Source organism: Rhinolophus ferrumequinum, chromosome 21 (genome assembly GCF_004115265.2).
Source record: "Rhinolophus ferrumequinum isolate MPI-CBG mRhiFer1 chromosome 21, mRhiFer1_v1.p, whole genome shotgun sequence".
Classification (NCBI taxonomy): Eukaryota; Metazoa; Chordata; class Mammalia; order Chiroptera; family Rhinolophidae; genus Rhinolophus; species Rhinolophus ferrumequinum.
The window spans coordinates 42,753,161-42,771,330 of NC_046304.1; the positions used below are offsets into that span (position 1 = coordinate 42,753,161).

Sequence of the window (18,170 nt, forward strand, 5' to 3'; positions counted from 1 at the left end):
TCCTGTAATACAGTCCCCACCTTGTTTTCTCCCACCTTCATGTAAGGTTCCTCATGTCCCCTCTTTAATTCCAAATGCATAAAAGAAGCTGCAAAACTGTTACTCTCTGGAGCATTTGAGCTCTTACTCCCCAGCATATGTCATCCGTTTGGCTCAACTAAACTCTTGTAAAAATTCTCTACAGGTTTGGATGTTTCTTACGTTGTTACGTCGACACCTCAAATAGCTCTGTGGGTGGACATCTCCCTCCAGTTCACCTTTTCGCTTGGGCCACATGGTATAAGCAAGGGCTGCACCTGGCCTGTGGCACAGGTTTTCTCTCCATGCTAATGACACTGGTGGAGAGTCTTAAAAACAACTGCTCAGGAGCTGAGTTCTTGCTGAGCTACTTTCAGGGGCCCTCTCCTCACACTCTCAAAAACGGAGTCAGGCCCATGAAAGTCTGGCAGAGTTTTCCAGGGGACAATCGTGGCTTTTTGAAGAGGACTAATTGAATCCTAGGGCTGGAAGAGACCTGGGGCTGATAGGCTGTCTTCCTGCTATTCCTGGAGGACACCATCCTCTCCCTGGCTTCAGGACCTTAGCACAAGTACCCCGTGTCAGCCATGCTCCTCACCCCACCTTTTCCACCTGGTATCCTCTACGTGCCCCAAGATCTTCGGTTAGACCATCTTCCTCTTAGACACTTGTTTCCCCAAAGTCTGTTAGGAGCCTTTTTCCTCTGCCCCCAATTGCTTTGAATTTCTCTAACACAGCAATTGTCCCACTGTTGTAATTAGCTCTTTACTCATCTGTATTTCTACTGGATTGTATGTTCCAGGAGAGCCATGTGATTTTTATAATCTTATTACCAATAATATCAGGAAAACAGAGAATGACAGATACAAGCTTGTTAGACGAAACGATTCCCAGGACTTACTGTGACCAATGCCATCTTTGAAGCAAGCTGACCACCGGTTCACCCCGCGAGGAGTGGGCCTATTATCATCACCTAAAGGGAATATTCTTGCATATATAAGTGGGCCCATTAAGCTGTTTTCTGCTTTGGATTTTACAGTTCTTAACAAGCATGCACATGCCATTTGGCTACATACCTTTTACAAGCCCTATCCCTTTTGGGGTGCAGAGATTTGGTGCCTTATTGTCACCCAAGGGGCTGCTTCTGTCTGTAAGTTCCCTGAATAAACTCTTGATATGATTCTGGAGTTGTCAGCCTCTTTCTTTGGTCTCTCGGGCCCAGGAAATGATTCCAACAAAGTTTGTTGAGTAAATAAATGAATAATTGGCTGGTTCAATGCAGTGTTTCTCGACCTTCACACTATTGGTGTTTTGAATTTCATAATTGTTATGGGGGACTGTCCTATGCTTTGTAGGATATTTAGCAGCATCCCTGGCTTCTACCCACCAGATGCCATTCAGCTGTGACAACTAAAACTGTCTCCAGACACTGCCCAGTGACCCCTGGGAGGCAAAATCACCCTGGTAGAAAACCACTGCTCTAATGAATAGATGTTGACTTTGGAATCACTTCGGCCATCCTGAGTCTATGTCAGGGAGTGAGAGTTCAGTTAATCAGTTTATACTGATGGACATGCTCAGGAAATGGATGGCTGACCTCTTGTGGTTCCTCAGACAAGGGAAAAAATTCCACTGCGCCTTTGCTATATGGAATGGTTTAAGTCCTTTAAAGACTTGTTACAATGTGAAAACACGAGAGGGAGCTCTAACTAACAAGTTCCTCTGCCACGAAAAATGGCCTCTCCCGGAAATGGTGACTGAAGACTCTTTAAGTGATGAGCTCAGGTTTAGAGGCTGGGCGATGCTATCCGGTTAGACAGCTGAGCTAGGATCCTGGATTTAGAGGGATTTTCAGTTACTAAATCTATGAAAGATCCCTGTGTATGTGGATTCCTCCTAGAAACACGCAGAGGAGATAATTAAAAACCTACTTATGCTGCATAAATGTCATAGCAGTAAGAACAGGGTCTTCCCAGCTTCCATGGCAATGGCTCTGCTCTGGTGGCAGCAAGGGACTGAGGAGTTGAACCGGGGGGCTCCGGCCTCTCCCCAAATCCTCAACAGGGTAACTATCAGACTTCAAGGTCGTTAGAGATCATCTAATTTTTTGCCTCCAGCCTGAGTCCACGGCCCCCAAAACTGGGAAATTGTATGATATTTTTGTGATACAACTTTGTATGTTACAATTTTGTGTATATGTGTGAGTCCATAGCTTTCATCACATTTTCAAAGGAGTCTAAACCCTCCCAATGTTCAGAACCATTAGTCTATATACCTCATTTTAAAGGTGAAGAATCTGAAGCTCAGAAGGTAAGAGGCTCCTTCAAGTTTCTGCAGCTGGAATCGGGCAGAGTCAGGACACATTTAGACTCTCCTTCCACCTTCAGGCCCAGTGGTGTGGTGCTCTGCTGGGGTACTCAGCCCGTGGGGTGGTGAGGTCTGTCCTGAGGCTACTGGGGAGCACGGGTCCCAAGGCTTAGAGGGAAGGGAAGGTGCTTTTCCAGTAGGATTGCCAGATAAAATACAGGAAGATAAAATACAGGATCCTAGTTCAATGTGAATCTCAGATCAATGAATAGTTTTATAGTACCAAACACTACATGGGATATACTTATACTCAATTATTCATTGATCTGAAATCAAAATTTAACTGGGCATCCTGGGTTTGGGGGGGTTTGTTATTTTTTTGTTCCATCTGACAACCCTGTCATCCAGGGACAGCCTACGAGTCTTCAGCAGGGAAACAAACACGGAAGCACCAGCCAGTGGATATGAATGACTCAGTGTCTGAGACTCAGGCTACCTCTTAGGCTACTTCTGGCCCTGACTTCAATGAAGGACACAGAATTCCCTCAGCCTGTGTGTGACTCAGCCTGCTGATAAGGCCTGCTTTGTCCACTCTGTGACTTCAGCAGGCCTGCGGAGTCCTCGAGCCCTACGGATATCCGATATGCACGTGGCCTCTCGGAAGATGACATGTCACAGGTCTGTGAAGAGTAAAAATCAAATTTATTTAATACAACATCCCTCAGGGTCCCTGCAGCTATGTCACTGAGGTGGATGGAAGGAGCGGTCTCGGTTAGGTATGCCCACTAGTGAAATTCCACGACAAAATGGCCGCAGCCCCTCGTCCACTCACTCAAGACACCATCAGAAACACCTTAAAATCTCAGGAAACCATTTCTTTAGCAAGGAATAAATAAAAAATATTAGTAAGAAAAATATGCATTTCATTTTTCTATTAAAAATAATATTTGCTGTAGGCAACCATCTTCCTGTATTTCAGCCGTCAGCATGGTAGAGGGAAAGAAAGAAAGAATATAGAAAAACAGCTTAAGAACATCTGTGCTTTGTCCAACTTCATTTTCTATGTTGTGCATATCCCGGAATGAACCTCATCTTCAAGTTGACATTTCAATGGGGTCGCTCCCAAGCAGCTTTGTTTTCCCACCTGTGGTGGGTGAGGTCGTAGAGGGGTCAGGGGGCAGTTGTCTGGTCAGTGCTGTGCACTTCCGAGGGACAGGACGACCCAGAACCACAGGCTGTTGAAGGACCAAAGGCAAAGAGAAAAACTAGCCCCGAAGCCAGGCCATTTGCTAGAAGAGATTGACTACAAAAAAAAACAAAAACAAAAACAAAACAGGTTTCTGTGCGTGAGGGTACTTGGAAAAGTTCTTTATCTCTGTACAAGACAAAATATTCAAGTTTCAAAATATTCCGATGGCCTGCAGACTCTGAACCTCCTTCTGCTGCTCTCCACTCCCGAGGATGTTCCAACTCAGTGGGAAGTGGGCTGTGTGGGCAATTAACCAGCCCTTCTGCATCTCTTTATCCCCAACAGAAACGTAGTAAGACGTCTTTAAGAACTGGTGACTTGACCTGAGGAATCGCTGTGTTCAGTGGGAGCAGGACAGGTTCAGAAATAAGTGCACAGAACTCTTGGAATGGGGAATCATCTGTTCTTCCTGGAATGTGGGTGTCCTCCTTTGGAGGAGCGTCCGCTCTTGCAGTCCTAAGTTCCAACCAGGGAGCCTTCCGTTCTCTGTAGGGACAGGAGACAAGAAAGGTATGGTCATATCCTTCAGGCCCGAAGACTGGCCTGCTGGAAAGATGTGCAAAATTGCAGCTAGCTCTTCTCAAAGGAACCCCAAAGCAGTGCTGTCAGTTGGTACCCCCTGTCCTGTGAGGGAAGCTCCCACCCACACTCATGTCTCCCTGTCTCCGTGCCTGCTCTGTAGGGCCTGCAGCACATACTCCCCATACACACATCAAACTATCAACCAGCTTCCTCAAGCACCCACTGTGCGCTCAGCACTACGTCCCATGGGTGCGACACTTCCCACAGAGCAAGATTAGTAAAGTTAAGGCACCTGGCTTCTTGCTCCAGCTCTACCTCTAATATGAGATGGATCTTCTTTAGGTCTGTGTTTTTTGTTTTTTTTTTCCAAAAATGAAGGACTGAACTCAAATGATCAAACTTAAGTGTTTTAAAATTATATGATTCTGCCTTTAAAAGAAATGAAATTCTGATAGGAACAAATATTGTGTGATTCCATCTATATGAGGTACCCAGAATATTCAAATTTATGGAGACAAAGTAGGATACTGGTTGCCAAGGGCTGGGCAGCAGGGGGAAGGGGGAGTTAGTGTTCAATGCAGTTTTGGTTTGGAATGATAAAAAACGTTCTGTGGGTGGATGGAGGTGATGACTGCATAGCAATAGGAATGCACTTACTGTCACTGAACCGTACACTTAAAAATGGTTAAAATAGGAAATTTTATGTTGTGTATGTTTTGTGACAATAAAAAACAAAAAAGCAAGGTTCCATATGCCATCCAGTAGTGTTCTCTAACTGCTTCATATGGTACTTAGGTAACCTACCCACCCATTAGTGACGAGACTCCAATTCAACCTAGACACTGTTCTCTATGCTGAGGATGCAAGATCCTGCCCCTCTCCCCAATTTTATATCCTATCAATTATTGACAAACAACGCTACTATGAAGTAGACGGTGGAAGAGGTCCTAACAAACTGTAGAAGGAGTTCAGAGGCTGTGAAAGGACCCTAGCTGGGCAGTGAAGGAATCACAGAAGGCTTCAGTGAAGTGACTTTGAAGCCAGCCTCAAAGGCAGAGAGGATTTTGACAAATGGATGGAGCCATAGGACAAGAGGGGAGCGGCACGCTGGGAAATACTGGAGAGTAGAGGGGCCCTGGGTAACCGTGAGCCCCGAAAAGCAGGCAGCATCTGAGTCTATGACTCCATGTACACAGGGCACCCACTGCAGGTAGAACTCAGGGAGGCAGGAGCAGAAATTGTGGGGATTAGCTAGGGTCTTCGGAACTCCCTGGCCACTCTGGTTGGCTCCCTGACCAAGAGGCTGAGATAGAGTCCCTGCTTTGTTCTGACCCTGCCGGGTCTGAGGAGATTCTTGGAACAGGATGCAGGTCTGAGGGGCTCCAGCGGGAAGCCCAAGTCTCTGCCTCCTCCTTTTGCAGGAGAGACCCTGGTAAGCGGGCCAAGAGAGCTGTGTTAGCCCCAGGGAGCTGGAGGCCTGCCAGCCTTGGCAGCTACCCTCATCCCATTTCCTCTGCTCTACTGGAGGGGTGACCTTGGTGTCCAGCCTTTCTGCAGGTTCCAGACCAAGTCCCTCCCTAGACACCTCTGCTCTTCCTCTCTGAGGGAAGCAAGTGCTTGGGGAGCTACTGGAGGACCAACCCCCACAGACAGGAAGGGTTGGGCCACCGTCAACTGTGCCTTGGGGATTTTCAAGTGTGGACGAAAAAGGGGCCACAAACTAAACCTGACAAGCTCAGGGGAGGCCAGGATGGCAGCCCTACAAACTGAGAGACCTAAATTAACCACGTAGGATGGTCTGAACATAAAAATTCCTAACTAAAAACGGGTTGTGGCAGGTAGTTATATCCTGGGCCAGTAGCTTTCTTGACAAAAGTCACTCTTTACCTTAAGTGAGCCTGTCTATTGTCTCTGAGCATCTAAAGTAACACACCCTTGAAATGTCAGAGTTATCCCTTTTCCGGACCCCTCTGAGCACAACCCACTGCACCAGAGCATAAATCCACAAACCCTTCATTGTTATCTTGTTCCCCAAATACCTGCGAATGTTAATTATTAACTGTCCTCTACCCACCAATGTAAAAGAAGTATATGTGTCTCTCCATTTTACTTTTTATTCCATTCCAGAGGTTTTTCCACTTTGCTCTCTCTCCAGCCTCCCTAATCTACCACCAATGGATTTCATATAACCTCATTTCCGTCTCCTCCTTTGATTCTAATGTATGAAATAAGCTGAAATGCCATTCTCTGGAACATTTTCTTAATCTGTTGAGATTTTGCTTCTCGGTAATTGTTGTCAGTTTGGCTCAAATAAACTCATTAAAATTCTCTATAGGTTTGGACGCTTTCTACATCGACAAAAGTAAATGCTCACATCCAAGGCCTGTGGTTAAATCAGAGGCTAGCAGTTCAGCCACCAAAGTACAGCCACTTTCTGGCCAGAACGTGGTACAGATGCTCTCAAAGGTCCTTTTGCTTCTAATACCCCCAGAATCCCCACTTCTAGCTTCTAGAATGTGCGCTTTAGGAGCACTTAAAATGAACTAGGTTGGTGCTTAGGTTCTCATTTAATTCTTACAACAACCAGCTGAGGGAGTTTTCAAACCTCTTATTTACAGACAAGGAAACGGAGGCCCTGAGAGGTCAAGAAATCTTCCCAAGTGACATGACTAATAAATGTCTAATCAGGGAAAGGTCTCTGATTCCTAAGTCAAAGCCTGGCTTTGGTTGAATCCTGTGCCTCGGGCAAGCAACTGCTACACTCCCCTCATGTGACATGGGCATTTCAAGGCCAAGTAAAGTGAGTCCCCTATCCACGTCCCATACTACAGCAGTGCTTGATGAAAAGTACTGGAAAATAATCAACTAGCTTTTCTATAGCAGTTTGCAAAGTACTTTGTACGTGTTTCTCATTTAACCCTGAAGACACTCCTACTAGGTAGTTATTAATGCTACTGTGGTCATCATCGCCACCTGACAGAGTGGGAAGCTTAGGCTGCAGGAAGACAGCGGCCCCCAAAGATGGCTGGAGAATTGGATGTCACACTCCAGTCTTGATCACAACTCCTGGGCAGTTCCCATTGCAGCCTAGCTGCCGGCTGGCTCCCAGGAGGGAAGGAGGTGAACTGTACATAGCAGTTGCCCTTTTTTTAGTAAGAAAGCAGAGTTCTTTCCAAGATCTCAAGACCCAGGCAGGTCTAGATTCACCCCCTTTCGTTTAAGTACAGGGTGTTCTCTTTTCACGTTATCTGTCTGCCTCGGCCACAAACACAATTTATAAACAAGGCAAAAATGGCAGAGGAAAATGAAGTCAGAATGTGCCATTGAAGTGAGTCAAACAATACTAAATTAGTATTTGGCTAAGTGGCTATCTCATTGTTAAGATATTTCCTCCAATATGTTTTCAGAAGCAGCAGCCATTAAACAACTGGGAATGATCGCCAGGTTTGATTTCAGGAAGGAAATCCCCTCCCATTTCCTTACTGGGCAATTCAATTAATTTTCTCCTGACCCTCACCAGCTGATTATTAGGGAAACTATACCTGTTTCTTTTATAAACAAAATGCTTTTGCTTAAAGATTCAAAATTCCTTCCCAACGGCTGGGAACCCCTGTGCTTCTGCCAAAAGTCTAGTATTTTGGAGAGCAGGACCAGCTATGGGTGGGCACTCAGAAACATCTTGGGAGCAGACTCTGGGCCCACTGGCTGGCTTCTGGGGGAAGGGAAAGTTCTGTCTGTCCTAGAGCTTGGAGCCTTTGCCCAGAGAGACCTTTGGGATTGAAGACAAAGTAAATAAGTTGGTTCTGCAGGTCCAGCAGACCTGCCTTGGGTGGACACAGCCATGTTTATTGCAATGGACAATGTCTCTTTATCTGGGTGCCACACTGCCCATGGAACAACGTTCTCACCTTCCTCTCTCTCGAGGCCCTGTGGCTGGGACAATGACATCACTTTTTGGAGAGAGTCTTGTGTCATGTACTAGCTGGGGAGTCTGGAGACTTAGATTCTAGTCCAAACTCTGCTATTAACTAGCTGGGTGACCCTGAGCAAGGCTGTTCTGCCAATTCAGGCCCGTTTTCTCCTAAAAATTGGGCTCCCTGCCCTTTCCATGCCACAGTCTCTGATTTCAGAAGTCTGGGTGGGTTAGGCTAGAAAAAGACATTCATTTCATTCCTCTTTTCCTTAAATTGATAGCTTTTCTCCATAAAAAGAATGTCAACGGCTTCCTGTCTGTCAAAAGCATAATGAGTTCTGTTTTACAAGAATTCAGACTCAGGCAAAACAAAGGAAGCCAAGGGCTCCCTTGGAAGGGCTACTAGCAATCTTGCTGAAAGCTCTTCCCAGACCTTAAAGAAACAGTTTGTGAGACAAATCCCTCATCTCTTAAGAAGCTAGCTGCCCATTTAGTTAACTCCTGCACTGCTGGGTGATCCATTAAAAGGTTGGGAGTAGGAAGACTCCGTGGAGAGGACTGGGTCTTTGCAAAATTTAAACTTGGACTTGTACATTTCTTTTAAACATTCTCACATGCCAAGTAGCAGCTTTGTAAATCTTCTGTCTCCTACAGAATGAAACCTCCTAATGAGGCATTCAACCCTTTAATGCAAGCCCTACGTTACCTTTCCCCATCACATGTTAACTGTCACCCTCTTTTCCTCCCATTCTGAGCTGCTTGAAATTGCTGCATCCCCACACCTTTGCTCCTGTTGAGCTTTCTACCTGGACCCTGCTGTAATCCGACTCATTCTTCATGGCCCATCCAAATGACCCCTTCCTTGGTGACAAGACCATTAATCAGGAAGAATGAAGCCCCTCTCTTCTGTTTCCATAGTCCGTGGTGTAGCTGTTATCACCTTGCTTTCTCATCAGTGATAACTCATCTGAGTCCCTCATTGGGTCAGGAACCTGGAGTGTTGCCTGCAGTACAGGGCCTGGTGTATAGGAGTGACTGGCATAGACTCTTACGAGTTGAAATGAGCTGTTAGATGCCCCACTCACCCAGCATACCACCCCCCCCCCAGTCTGCCTTAGTTCCCAAGCCTGAACCCTGGACTAGGAGGAAATATGTACTTTGCCTGTTTGCAGCTAAGTGCCCTAGATTCCCAATTCTCTGGGGGCACTTCCAGGGTCTCCCATCATATGTGGGCTGAGATGTAATGATGGAAACAGTGGGAGAGAATATCTGAAACCACAACTGGCCTAGAAAACCTGGCGAGCCTGATGACCAAATCTCCACCGGCCCTGGTCTAAAACAAGCAAGGCCAGTACCGGGGTGTAATTAGTGGGAATGCAGAATCTGGGTGAGTCTGGAAATATTTCACTGTTCAATAGACTTAAAAAATAATAATGCATATAAAATGTGTACTTACAGAATGTCTGTTTCCCATGAAATCTGTAAAACAAAGGATAACAGGGAGGTGAGCAATGCAAAGCAAGCGTGTTAGGCTCCCCCTACCCCAACATCTCAGAGGTTGAGCCCGTAAAGGAAAGGGGGGATGACAGAAGGAGACACAGGACCAGCGACCTTACTGGGTGCCCAGGTGTATGGCTCCGGAGTCCTGCAGCTCCATGTGACAAGCATATAATGTCCCTGGCAGCTCATTTGACATTTTAAACAATTAAAACAAAAATTAGTACCAACTGTTATTTTAGGGGGGAAAAAAACTGAAAACTACAGAAAAGTGGAAAGTAGCAAATAAAAAGTATCTCTGTTTCCCTTTTCAGACCCTGTTGACACTTTGTCTTCCTGTAATTTTCTGCTATAAGTGGACCTTCTTTTGGAGTTTTCATTATACAGTATATGCCATTTTCTAGCTTATCTTCTTCACTTGACTTTATAAACATTTTCTGGAAACTTCTTAAACATCATTGTTAGCAGTTGCGTAATAATCACTGGATGGATGTGTAATTGTTTACTTAACCAGTTCCTTACTTTGAAAATTTAGGTTCTTTCCAAGTTTTTTGGTGTTTTTAAATAATGCTGCCAGTATCCTCTTTAGGAATAGAGCTATTTCCATTTTTCATACTAGTTTGTCCATTCCAAGGAGTGGGGTCACTGGAACAGAAGGTATGAGCATCACTCACTCTCGTGGCATGTATGACCCAAGTATGTCTAAAGGGCAGGGCCGCCACGTCCTCTTCCCCTGGGAGCCTCATCTCAACTGTCTGGAGACCACACCATCTTCTAACCAGAATGCATGCTGGGACTGGCTGGCCTGGCCAGGCTGCAACAGTGAAAATGGCCCTGGCCAAATATCAGGAAGATGAGAGTGAGGGTGAGAACAGGAGACCTTATGTTGAGGGTGAGTGGCCCTTGCCTATATTAGGTAGAGATGGTTTTCACTATAAAAGGCAAGAGAGGGGTAGCATTTGCCCCACGAACAGCAGCGTTTCTGAATGGGCAGCGGCCCACAAGATGGAGCTGGTTCCCATGGACAATGGACATAGACATGAAGACTGAGAAGCCACAGAATCTCTTGCTACCTGGGTAAGGCTCCGAGAGAAGATGTAAGGATTGGGGGTAGTTGCCGTTCTTGAAGCAGGTGGAGGGCCTCCCTGAGTCCTCAGTCTTACAGGAGGGAAGCTCTCCAAGGGGCCTTGGTTTCTACCCAGCCACTCAACCTCAAATCCAGTCCCTTCTGAACCTCAGGCAGTCTCAGGGCCCATCTGTCACAACCCTTCTGTTTCTTTCTCTAATTTAAAAATATCCTGTTTCCACAAGTCCACTTCCCCCTTGAACCTTTTCTTATCACAGCTCCATTGTGAGTCCCCTCTAGAGGGAACAGGGCCAGAAGTTCCTAAGGGGCCCCCTCTGTCCTGGCTGGGCCAGAGGCAGGCGTCAACAGCCAAATGGATGAATCAGCCCAATCACGAAGTCGAGCCATTGTGTAAACTTCCACACATTGAGTGAGCCTAGGCAGCACCCCACCCCCACCCCAAATCTGACCTGGGAGGGCCTGAAAGACCCCATGCTTCCTGCTCCCCCCAAAGCCCCAAGTGCTCTGGAATGGGACACAAGAGGGAAAGAGCCTCAGACTGTGTTTCCTAAAGCACTCTGAACACGAAATACTCAAATATGAGTATGTTGGTAATACCGATGGAATACCAGGTTTATGCACACTTGTAGTTTTCTTTTTGGTAATAGAGGAACCAACCTAAAAATGGAATCTGGAGGGCAGTATTCAGTTTTGTTGTTGTTGTTGTTTTCACAGAGTACTTTTTTTATCCTCTCAAATTCTTAGCCTGGGTTGCTCTAGGCCTTGTGGGATGAATGCGGGACTGGCCCTCAAGCGCTCTTCTCTCCCCCACAGACGGAACGTGGCCCAGAGACCCTCTGTTCTTTTTTCTCAGTGGCCAGCCACTCTTGGCATACTGGATTTCTCCCCCTTAGGAAACATTTGGGAGTTTGAATTCCAGGCAAAGAGAAAGCAGAAAGTGGAGTCTGAGTGAGCAGATACTCAGATGGGAAGATGGGACCTGTCCGACCCAGAAGACATAGGTTAGTGTCTGGAGCAGGACTTGGCACCTTTTCCCAGGGCTTTGAATGGTCAGGTGGGGTGTGCTCAGGACATCACCCAGGGTGGGCACCGGGCATCTAAAGAGGAAAACCAGCTTCCCGTTGGAAGACCCACAGGAGATGAAGCCTGGGTTTCTCCACATGGGCTCTACTCACATTCTCGTATGGATATTTCTTCGTTTTGGGGGTTGTCTGTACATTGTAAGATGTTTAGCAGTGTCCCTGGCCTCCACCCATTAAATGCAGTGGCACCCCTCCCCACCCCCTCAAGTTATGACAATCAAAAAAGTCTCCAGATATTGCCAAATGGCTCCTGCATTGAGAATCGCTGCGCCAACCTGTGGCAATCTCATCCAGACCTGAGTTCTTTCACAGGGAAGAATTTGACTGTGTTGCCAATTGTAACAAACCACTTTACCCTTCTGTTTTAAAAATCCAGCGTAAATACACGTCAATAGGTTTGCTTCGGATGACCTGGCAGCCATTTATATCGAGCACTTTCAGAATAAGCTGGAACACTATAAAACGTCAAGTGCTGAATCAGAGCAAAGATGTAAAGCTTCCTGACCAGAAACAGCAGTTCATCCGAGGCTCAGCCAGGCCATTGATAGCCATGTGTTTACAGAGAGGCTCCCTCCTCAGCTATACTTTCTCTTTTTGTTCTTGTCACTAGGAGAGCACTAGGAGAACAAGGGGAGGAAAAGAAAATGAAATCGTTCCTTGGATTAGCTGGCACCCATCAGAGGAGGAAGTCGGTGACAGAAGAGAGGTGTATGTGGTGGGGCTGGGGCGGGTGGGTTGGGTTTGATTCCGGGTCCTCTGGCAACCCAGGGTGCCAAAGTTATGAACGAAAAAGGCCGGGGAAGACGCCGCTATCTAAATCAGGAGAGCTCAGGAGTCACGGATCATCTCGCACCAATGCCAAGGTTCCAGGTGATGGGAGTAAACTGGGTCTGGTCATGCGTTGAGAGAGGAAGGTACCAAACTGTACCCTGGACTGCTTTCTTTAAACGCTCACCTTTCAGGACCACCTACGTGACTGCTTCAGAAGAGACATAAAACAGACTGATTTTCCCATTTCTGGTAAGCCAAATCATAAGCCATGACTAGAGCTGCCATGAGCTGGAAGAGACTGCGATTTGCAAATAACTGAGAAGGGAATAAGAACTTTAGGAAAATCTCCACTTGCAGATCTCAGTGACGAGGACATCAGCAGCGTTTTCTCCATTCTCCTAAGAAAGCTGAGGGTTATGGAGATGCAAAGGCTCTCAATGTGGATTCTTTCCGAATGTAATTTTCCTAGTTTTGAGAAGTTGTCGTTTCTCAAACACGTAGCAAGAATCATGCAACAGTTCGAAAGGGAAAAACTCAAAGATCAAGAGGTTTGCTTGCCTTAGACTACGAGTTAATTGCTGGGACAAGAAGATATTAGCTTAACTACATGTCAGCATAATAGTGGGCTCCGAACAGAACAGCAGACTTCCTTGACCATGGCCGGGACCCAGCGGGAGCTACTGAGCTGGAAGAGATGCTCCCCCTTCCTCCCCATTTTTAAAGAACCCACCTGCCTACCACAGCCCTTCCTCACCCACCCAAGGACCACACACACTCCCGAGGAACACTGAGGTGATCACTCTGCAGCCCCAGATTCCATACGGGTCTCGGGCATTTTGTTGAGAATTACTGAGAAAACTAACTCCCTTGGGAGAAGTGAGGGGTAGGGATCAAGTCATATAGCCCGATAAGGGCAGAGCTGAGGTTTCCATCTCCTACTTAGGATGTTTCCATCAGGGTCACAGCACAAAGAACCACCAGACTGGACTCCAGCCAATATGAATGCAGCAGAAACACAGTAAGTTGGCCCCTGAGATGCATGACTTGAAGAGAAAACTCAGACTTAGAAGCAAATATCTCAGATATTTGGGGTCTCAGAGTCAAGGGTGGGGAAAGGATTAGGATTGGCTGCAAGGGACCCAGGGAAGTGACTGACTCCCCTCTCCCCACCAACAGGTTCAGGGGAAACACTTCTGGACTGACCAAGGCATAAACAGATGACCGAGTTCCAAATGCCAGCACACTGATTCTTTGAATGTTCTAATTGGAAGGCAACTTAAGATCATTCTTTCAACCACCTCCTTTGACAGATAAAAAAGCTGTCCTTAGTCAAGTTCACAGAGACACAAAGCAGCATGGTTGTTGCCAGGGGTCGGGGAGAGCAGGGAGTTACTGGTTAATGGGTATGAAGTTTCAGTTTGGGAAGATGAAAAACTAGAGACGGATGGTGGTGATGGCTGTACAATATTGTGAATGTACTGAATGCCCCTGAAATGTTATACTCACAAGTGGTTAAAATGGCAAGTGTTAGGTAGATTTTATCACAGTTGAAGGGGAGGAAAAAAAGCTAAAGTCAGGATGACAAAGACCTGGTGCCTCCACAGCCTACAGACCCCCTCCCCCGCCAACAATCCTTAGCCAGCAGCCCAACACGCTCTCTGGGCACCTGGTCCTACCCAGAGCCCCGCCCCGGGGCTGCTCCTTGGAGGCAGGCCTGCCCCATGCCCTTTTGCTTATCTAGAGGAGCAGTTTTCCTTTGTATCACTCAGGGGAAAAAGGGGGTTTAAGAGCCAGAACTACGCCCTGCAAGCCATTTCCCAAAATAGCCAGCCCTGAAGTGCAGCTGGCTGGAAGAAGCTGGGAACTGAGAAATTAAGATGGGGAAGAATACAAAATTAAGAAGGAAAGGTTAGATATGACTCAGCTCTGCACTCGGCCTGCTCACTGACCTGTCCAGGGATCCAGCTCCCCACGAAGGCCCTTATTTTATCGTGGGTCAGCCTTCCAGCCTTCCCCTTCACAGGTACATGTACGTACACACACAGACAGACAGACACACACACACACGAGTTTCTGGGTTATCTCTGCTGGCCAACCCTGAGCGATCTGGTACAATCAGAAGGAAACTGAGAGCATCTAGAAGATGGTTCTAAAAGTGTGTTCCCCAGGCCAGCAGTAGTAGCAGCATGTGGGAATTTACTAGAAATGCAAATTCTCATCCCCACTGCAGACCTACTGAATTGAAAATGCAGGGGGTGGTGCCACGCCATCTGTGTTTCAACACACGTGGAGAACCCTTGAGCTACATTTAAGCTCATGTCCCTCCTTTCACAGAGAAGGTAGGCGAGGACCCCACAGGTTCCATGACGACCCCTGGGTCACCCAGACCATAGCAGACTGTTACTCTCAACTTCTAAAGTGGGCAGAGCTGAATCCTCTAATTAAGCTGATGATAATGTGGAAACCAAACAAAGAAAGCTGGAAAATGGAGAAGCACGCAGTCAATTGGTTTGGCAACCCAGAGAAGGCTAGTCAAGAAGAGCACGCTGTGCAGCCAGGCTCCCCGCATGCAAACCCCTGCTCCGCCACCGCTGGTCTTGGGACCAGGACGGGGTATTAAATCCCTGGGCCCATTGCCCCACCTGTAGAGCGGGAGGAGTAACACAGTTTCCATCAGCCCTATGATGATTCTGAGGATTAAATGAGTGTAGGACAGTAAGAGGACAAGAACGAAAAGAGGAATCAAGCAAGGCCTGCAGCCTCCTCCCTGGAGTAGCAGCTGTGCTGGAAACGCTCAGGAACTCTCTAGGCTTCCAGGATGGAAACCTCCTAGGAAGCGGATGCACTGGCTTTCGCAGAAGCACTATGGTTTTGGCTATAAGACCCAGTGCTCGCTCCTCCCTCAACCCACCAGGCTGTGCCCACCAGGCTGCGGGAGTCAGGGGCCCCTCACTCACCAGGGTCAGCTTTCCGGATTTCACTGTACACTGTCTCCGTGCCCTTCGTTCTCAGACCTGGAAAGGGACCAAGCATAGGTCAGTAGCTGCCTCTGGTCACCAGGGCAGCCCACTGCCAAAGCAAGAAAACATCTGAGGCTCCCCAGGTAAGTCGGCACCCCACTACCCGCCCCCATAAGTGCCATCTCCAGGAGAGTCTGGAGACCTTGTCACCACTAAGCCTGGGCCATTTCTTGGCTTTAGAAGATTCTGGTCTAACCAGCATCACTCTGCCTGGAAGTACGAGGTCAACAGGTTACCTTGGGAACCCTGGACCTGAGGGGTCGCAGGTGGAGAGGGCCCCAACACAGGCCTGCAGCCTCCAGCTCAGTGGCCCCACCCTCTTTCCCTGCCACGTGTTCCTGTGTCTAGCTGCTCTGTCAGCCCCTCCCAGGAGGCTGGGCTGTGGTCTCCTACTCTCCCTAGATCTGGGTTACAACCTGAGCATTGTCTGTGACTAAGGATCAGCTGGGACTGAGAACCACGTGAGGCCAAAAGGCAACACTCAAGGAGCCATAGATAGGGGAGTCATACCATTATATTCTCGCTGGTGGCGGGTTGGAGACACAGGAAACAGGAGTCACATGATCTGCAACCTGCTGTCCACTTCTCTGCCAGCTAACCAACCTCACTTGCTAACTGCAATCCGCTCTTGCTAGCGTAGCCACAGCAGTTACATCAGTGGCCGATGGCTAACTGGTTACAGCTGACGGCCATCTACTACCCAAGCCAGCATCTTTCCACGTGAGGCCGAGAGCCTGGAAACTGCTCTCTGGGACTCTGTCCCCACAGAGGTCCTGTATGGCCATCAGTTTATGTATATGCACAGTTTTATACGCACACATATACTCATACTCATAGCACATCTACATGCATCGTACACACATACATGGTACGTACACATACAGTATGCACATAGAGACATGCATGCCCGTGTGCGCACTCACAAATCCTCAGGAAACAGGGTGGAACACAGTCACTTCCCTGGCTCCTTTCACCTGCGCAAAGGATCAGGAAGCCTCATTAATGAAAGTCAGCTGATGCCATGTTGCCAGTATTCTTCCCCTATAGACTGGGAAACGGAGCCCCAGACAGGATAAAATGCTTCCGGCTGCCGCCATCAGCACCATGTAGATATGGCAGATGGCTGGGGCACACCCATGGCCTCTAACTGCACTGAGATACCCTCAACTCACCATGCTCCAGGGATACCCCCCTCTCTCGCCCCTGAGCCTACACAAACTCCTCCACTACCTACATGGCCCTTTCTCTTTGCCCCACTCTTCCTCGTCCTCCAAGCCCCAGGTCAAGCTTTGGTTCTGCACTTGAATGCACACCCTCACACACCTAATACTCCCTCATGCACTCACCGCTTCCCTGTGCCCTGGGCAGTTAGGTAGGCCTCCTGTGCTCTCACAGCACTCTGAGGACACCTGCTCATGACACACTGACATTTGTCCCCATGACTGTCTATCCGGTGGACCCAGAGCTTCTCCAGGGCAGCGCCTGAGGTTTTGTGCATCTCCCAAGCCCAAGTCCTACACAGCTACCTGGAGCACCTGCAAAGGTTTGATGTGACAGTGAAGGCACTCGTCCATGTCTCTTTAGGTGTTTCTACCTCAGACCCATGACCTTCAGGAAGGTCTTGGCATAATCACGCCAATCCTTGAGGTTTTTGCTTTTAGGATTAAAATCCCGGTTATTCATTGTACACTGAATGGTGGGGGCTGTTGTGTGAGAAACTGAATGCCAGGAGAAAGCCTTGGGGGTGGTTCAAATCACAACAGCTGAACTTGAGGCACTTGGGGTGGCCAGGGCCTTGCAGAGGGCATTGTAGTGACTCCCCCAGGGCACAGAACGTTCAGTAGGATGGCTGAGATACCTGATGGGAGGAACACCTGCCTTTTTCTAAGAGGACAGCAGCGACGCCCACACCACTCTCCCTCCACGACACAGACTTGGGAGTGTAGAGGGAAGTTCCAGGGACCTCCATATCTGCTGGGGGAGTATACCACATCCTCAAGGGATGCCCCACTCAATGTCAGGCCTGGCAAGTCACTCACTGAGTATGACCCTATTGCCTACTGTATGCCAGGCACCACGAAAAAGGAAAAGGTGAATTGGACCTGGTCCCAGCTTTCGGGAGCTTCAGGCTGTGTGGCAGATGGGTGCAAAAATAGTGCTGTAGGACACTGGTTGCACCAGGGTCTCTGCTAGCTCATCCTCTGACCCAGCCCCACATGGAAATGGGGGAGAGCAGGGGTGGAGAAACGGAGTGTGGGGGCCGGGAGGCCAAGCCGGGGGCCTGATGCCCCAGGCACATCAGGGGTGGCCAGTAGACTTCTCTGGTCACCTTGGGGATACTCTAACACCCTCTGGACCTGAGAGCTGCACTCAACTCCCTTTCACCTCATAACGGCGTATCAGCCTGGGCAGTAAGGTGGCTGCCACTTCTTGGTTGAGTTGCAAAGCTACAGCTGCCCAGTGGTTTCTCCTGCTGCCCGCCCACCCCAGTTCTGCCCAGCTCAGTGATGGTGGGGAGCTGCCAGTTCATCACTATCCCCTCCCCTCACTGCTCCCCAGCAGCAGCTGCCTGCTAATGACTAAACCAGCCAACAGGCTATTTGTCTCTGCTGTCAGAGGTATTTCCGGATGGAGCTTTATTTTGGCTTGTTTTTCTCTATTAACAGAGATGGTTTCAACATCATGGGGTTTTCCCAGCAATTAG

General features: G+C 48.1%; 1 protein-coding gene across 1 annotated transcript in view; it reads right to left on the reverse strand.

The window, feature by feature from the left end:
- Positions 1–3,008: 3,008 nt before the first annotated feature.
- Positions 3,009–18,170, reverse strand: part of PECAM1 (platelet and endothelial cell adhesion molecule 1) — a 49,128-nt gene continuing 33,966 nt past the window's right edge. Inside the window, exons 14-16 of the mRNA XM_033090883.1 lie at positions 15,404–15,460; positions 9,466–9,488; positions 3,009–4,060 (exon numbers count right to left, since the gene is read on the reverse strand). Of these exons, the coding sequence (XP_032946774.1) occupies positions 4,031–4,060; positions 9,466–9,488; positions 15,404–15,460 (110 nt within the window). The 3' untranslated portion in view covers positions 3,009–4,030. The remainder of the gene's footprint in view (positions 4,061–9,465; positions 9,489–15,403; positions 15,461–18,170) is intronic.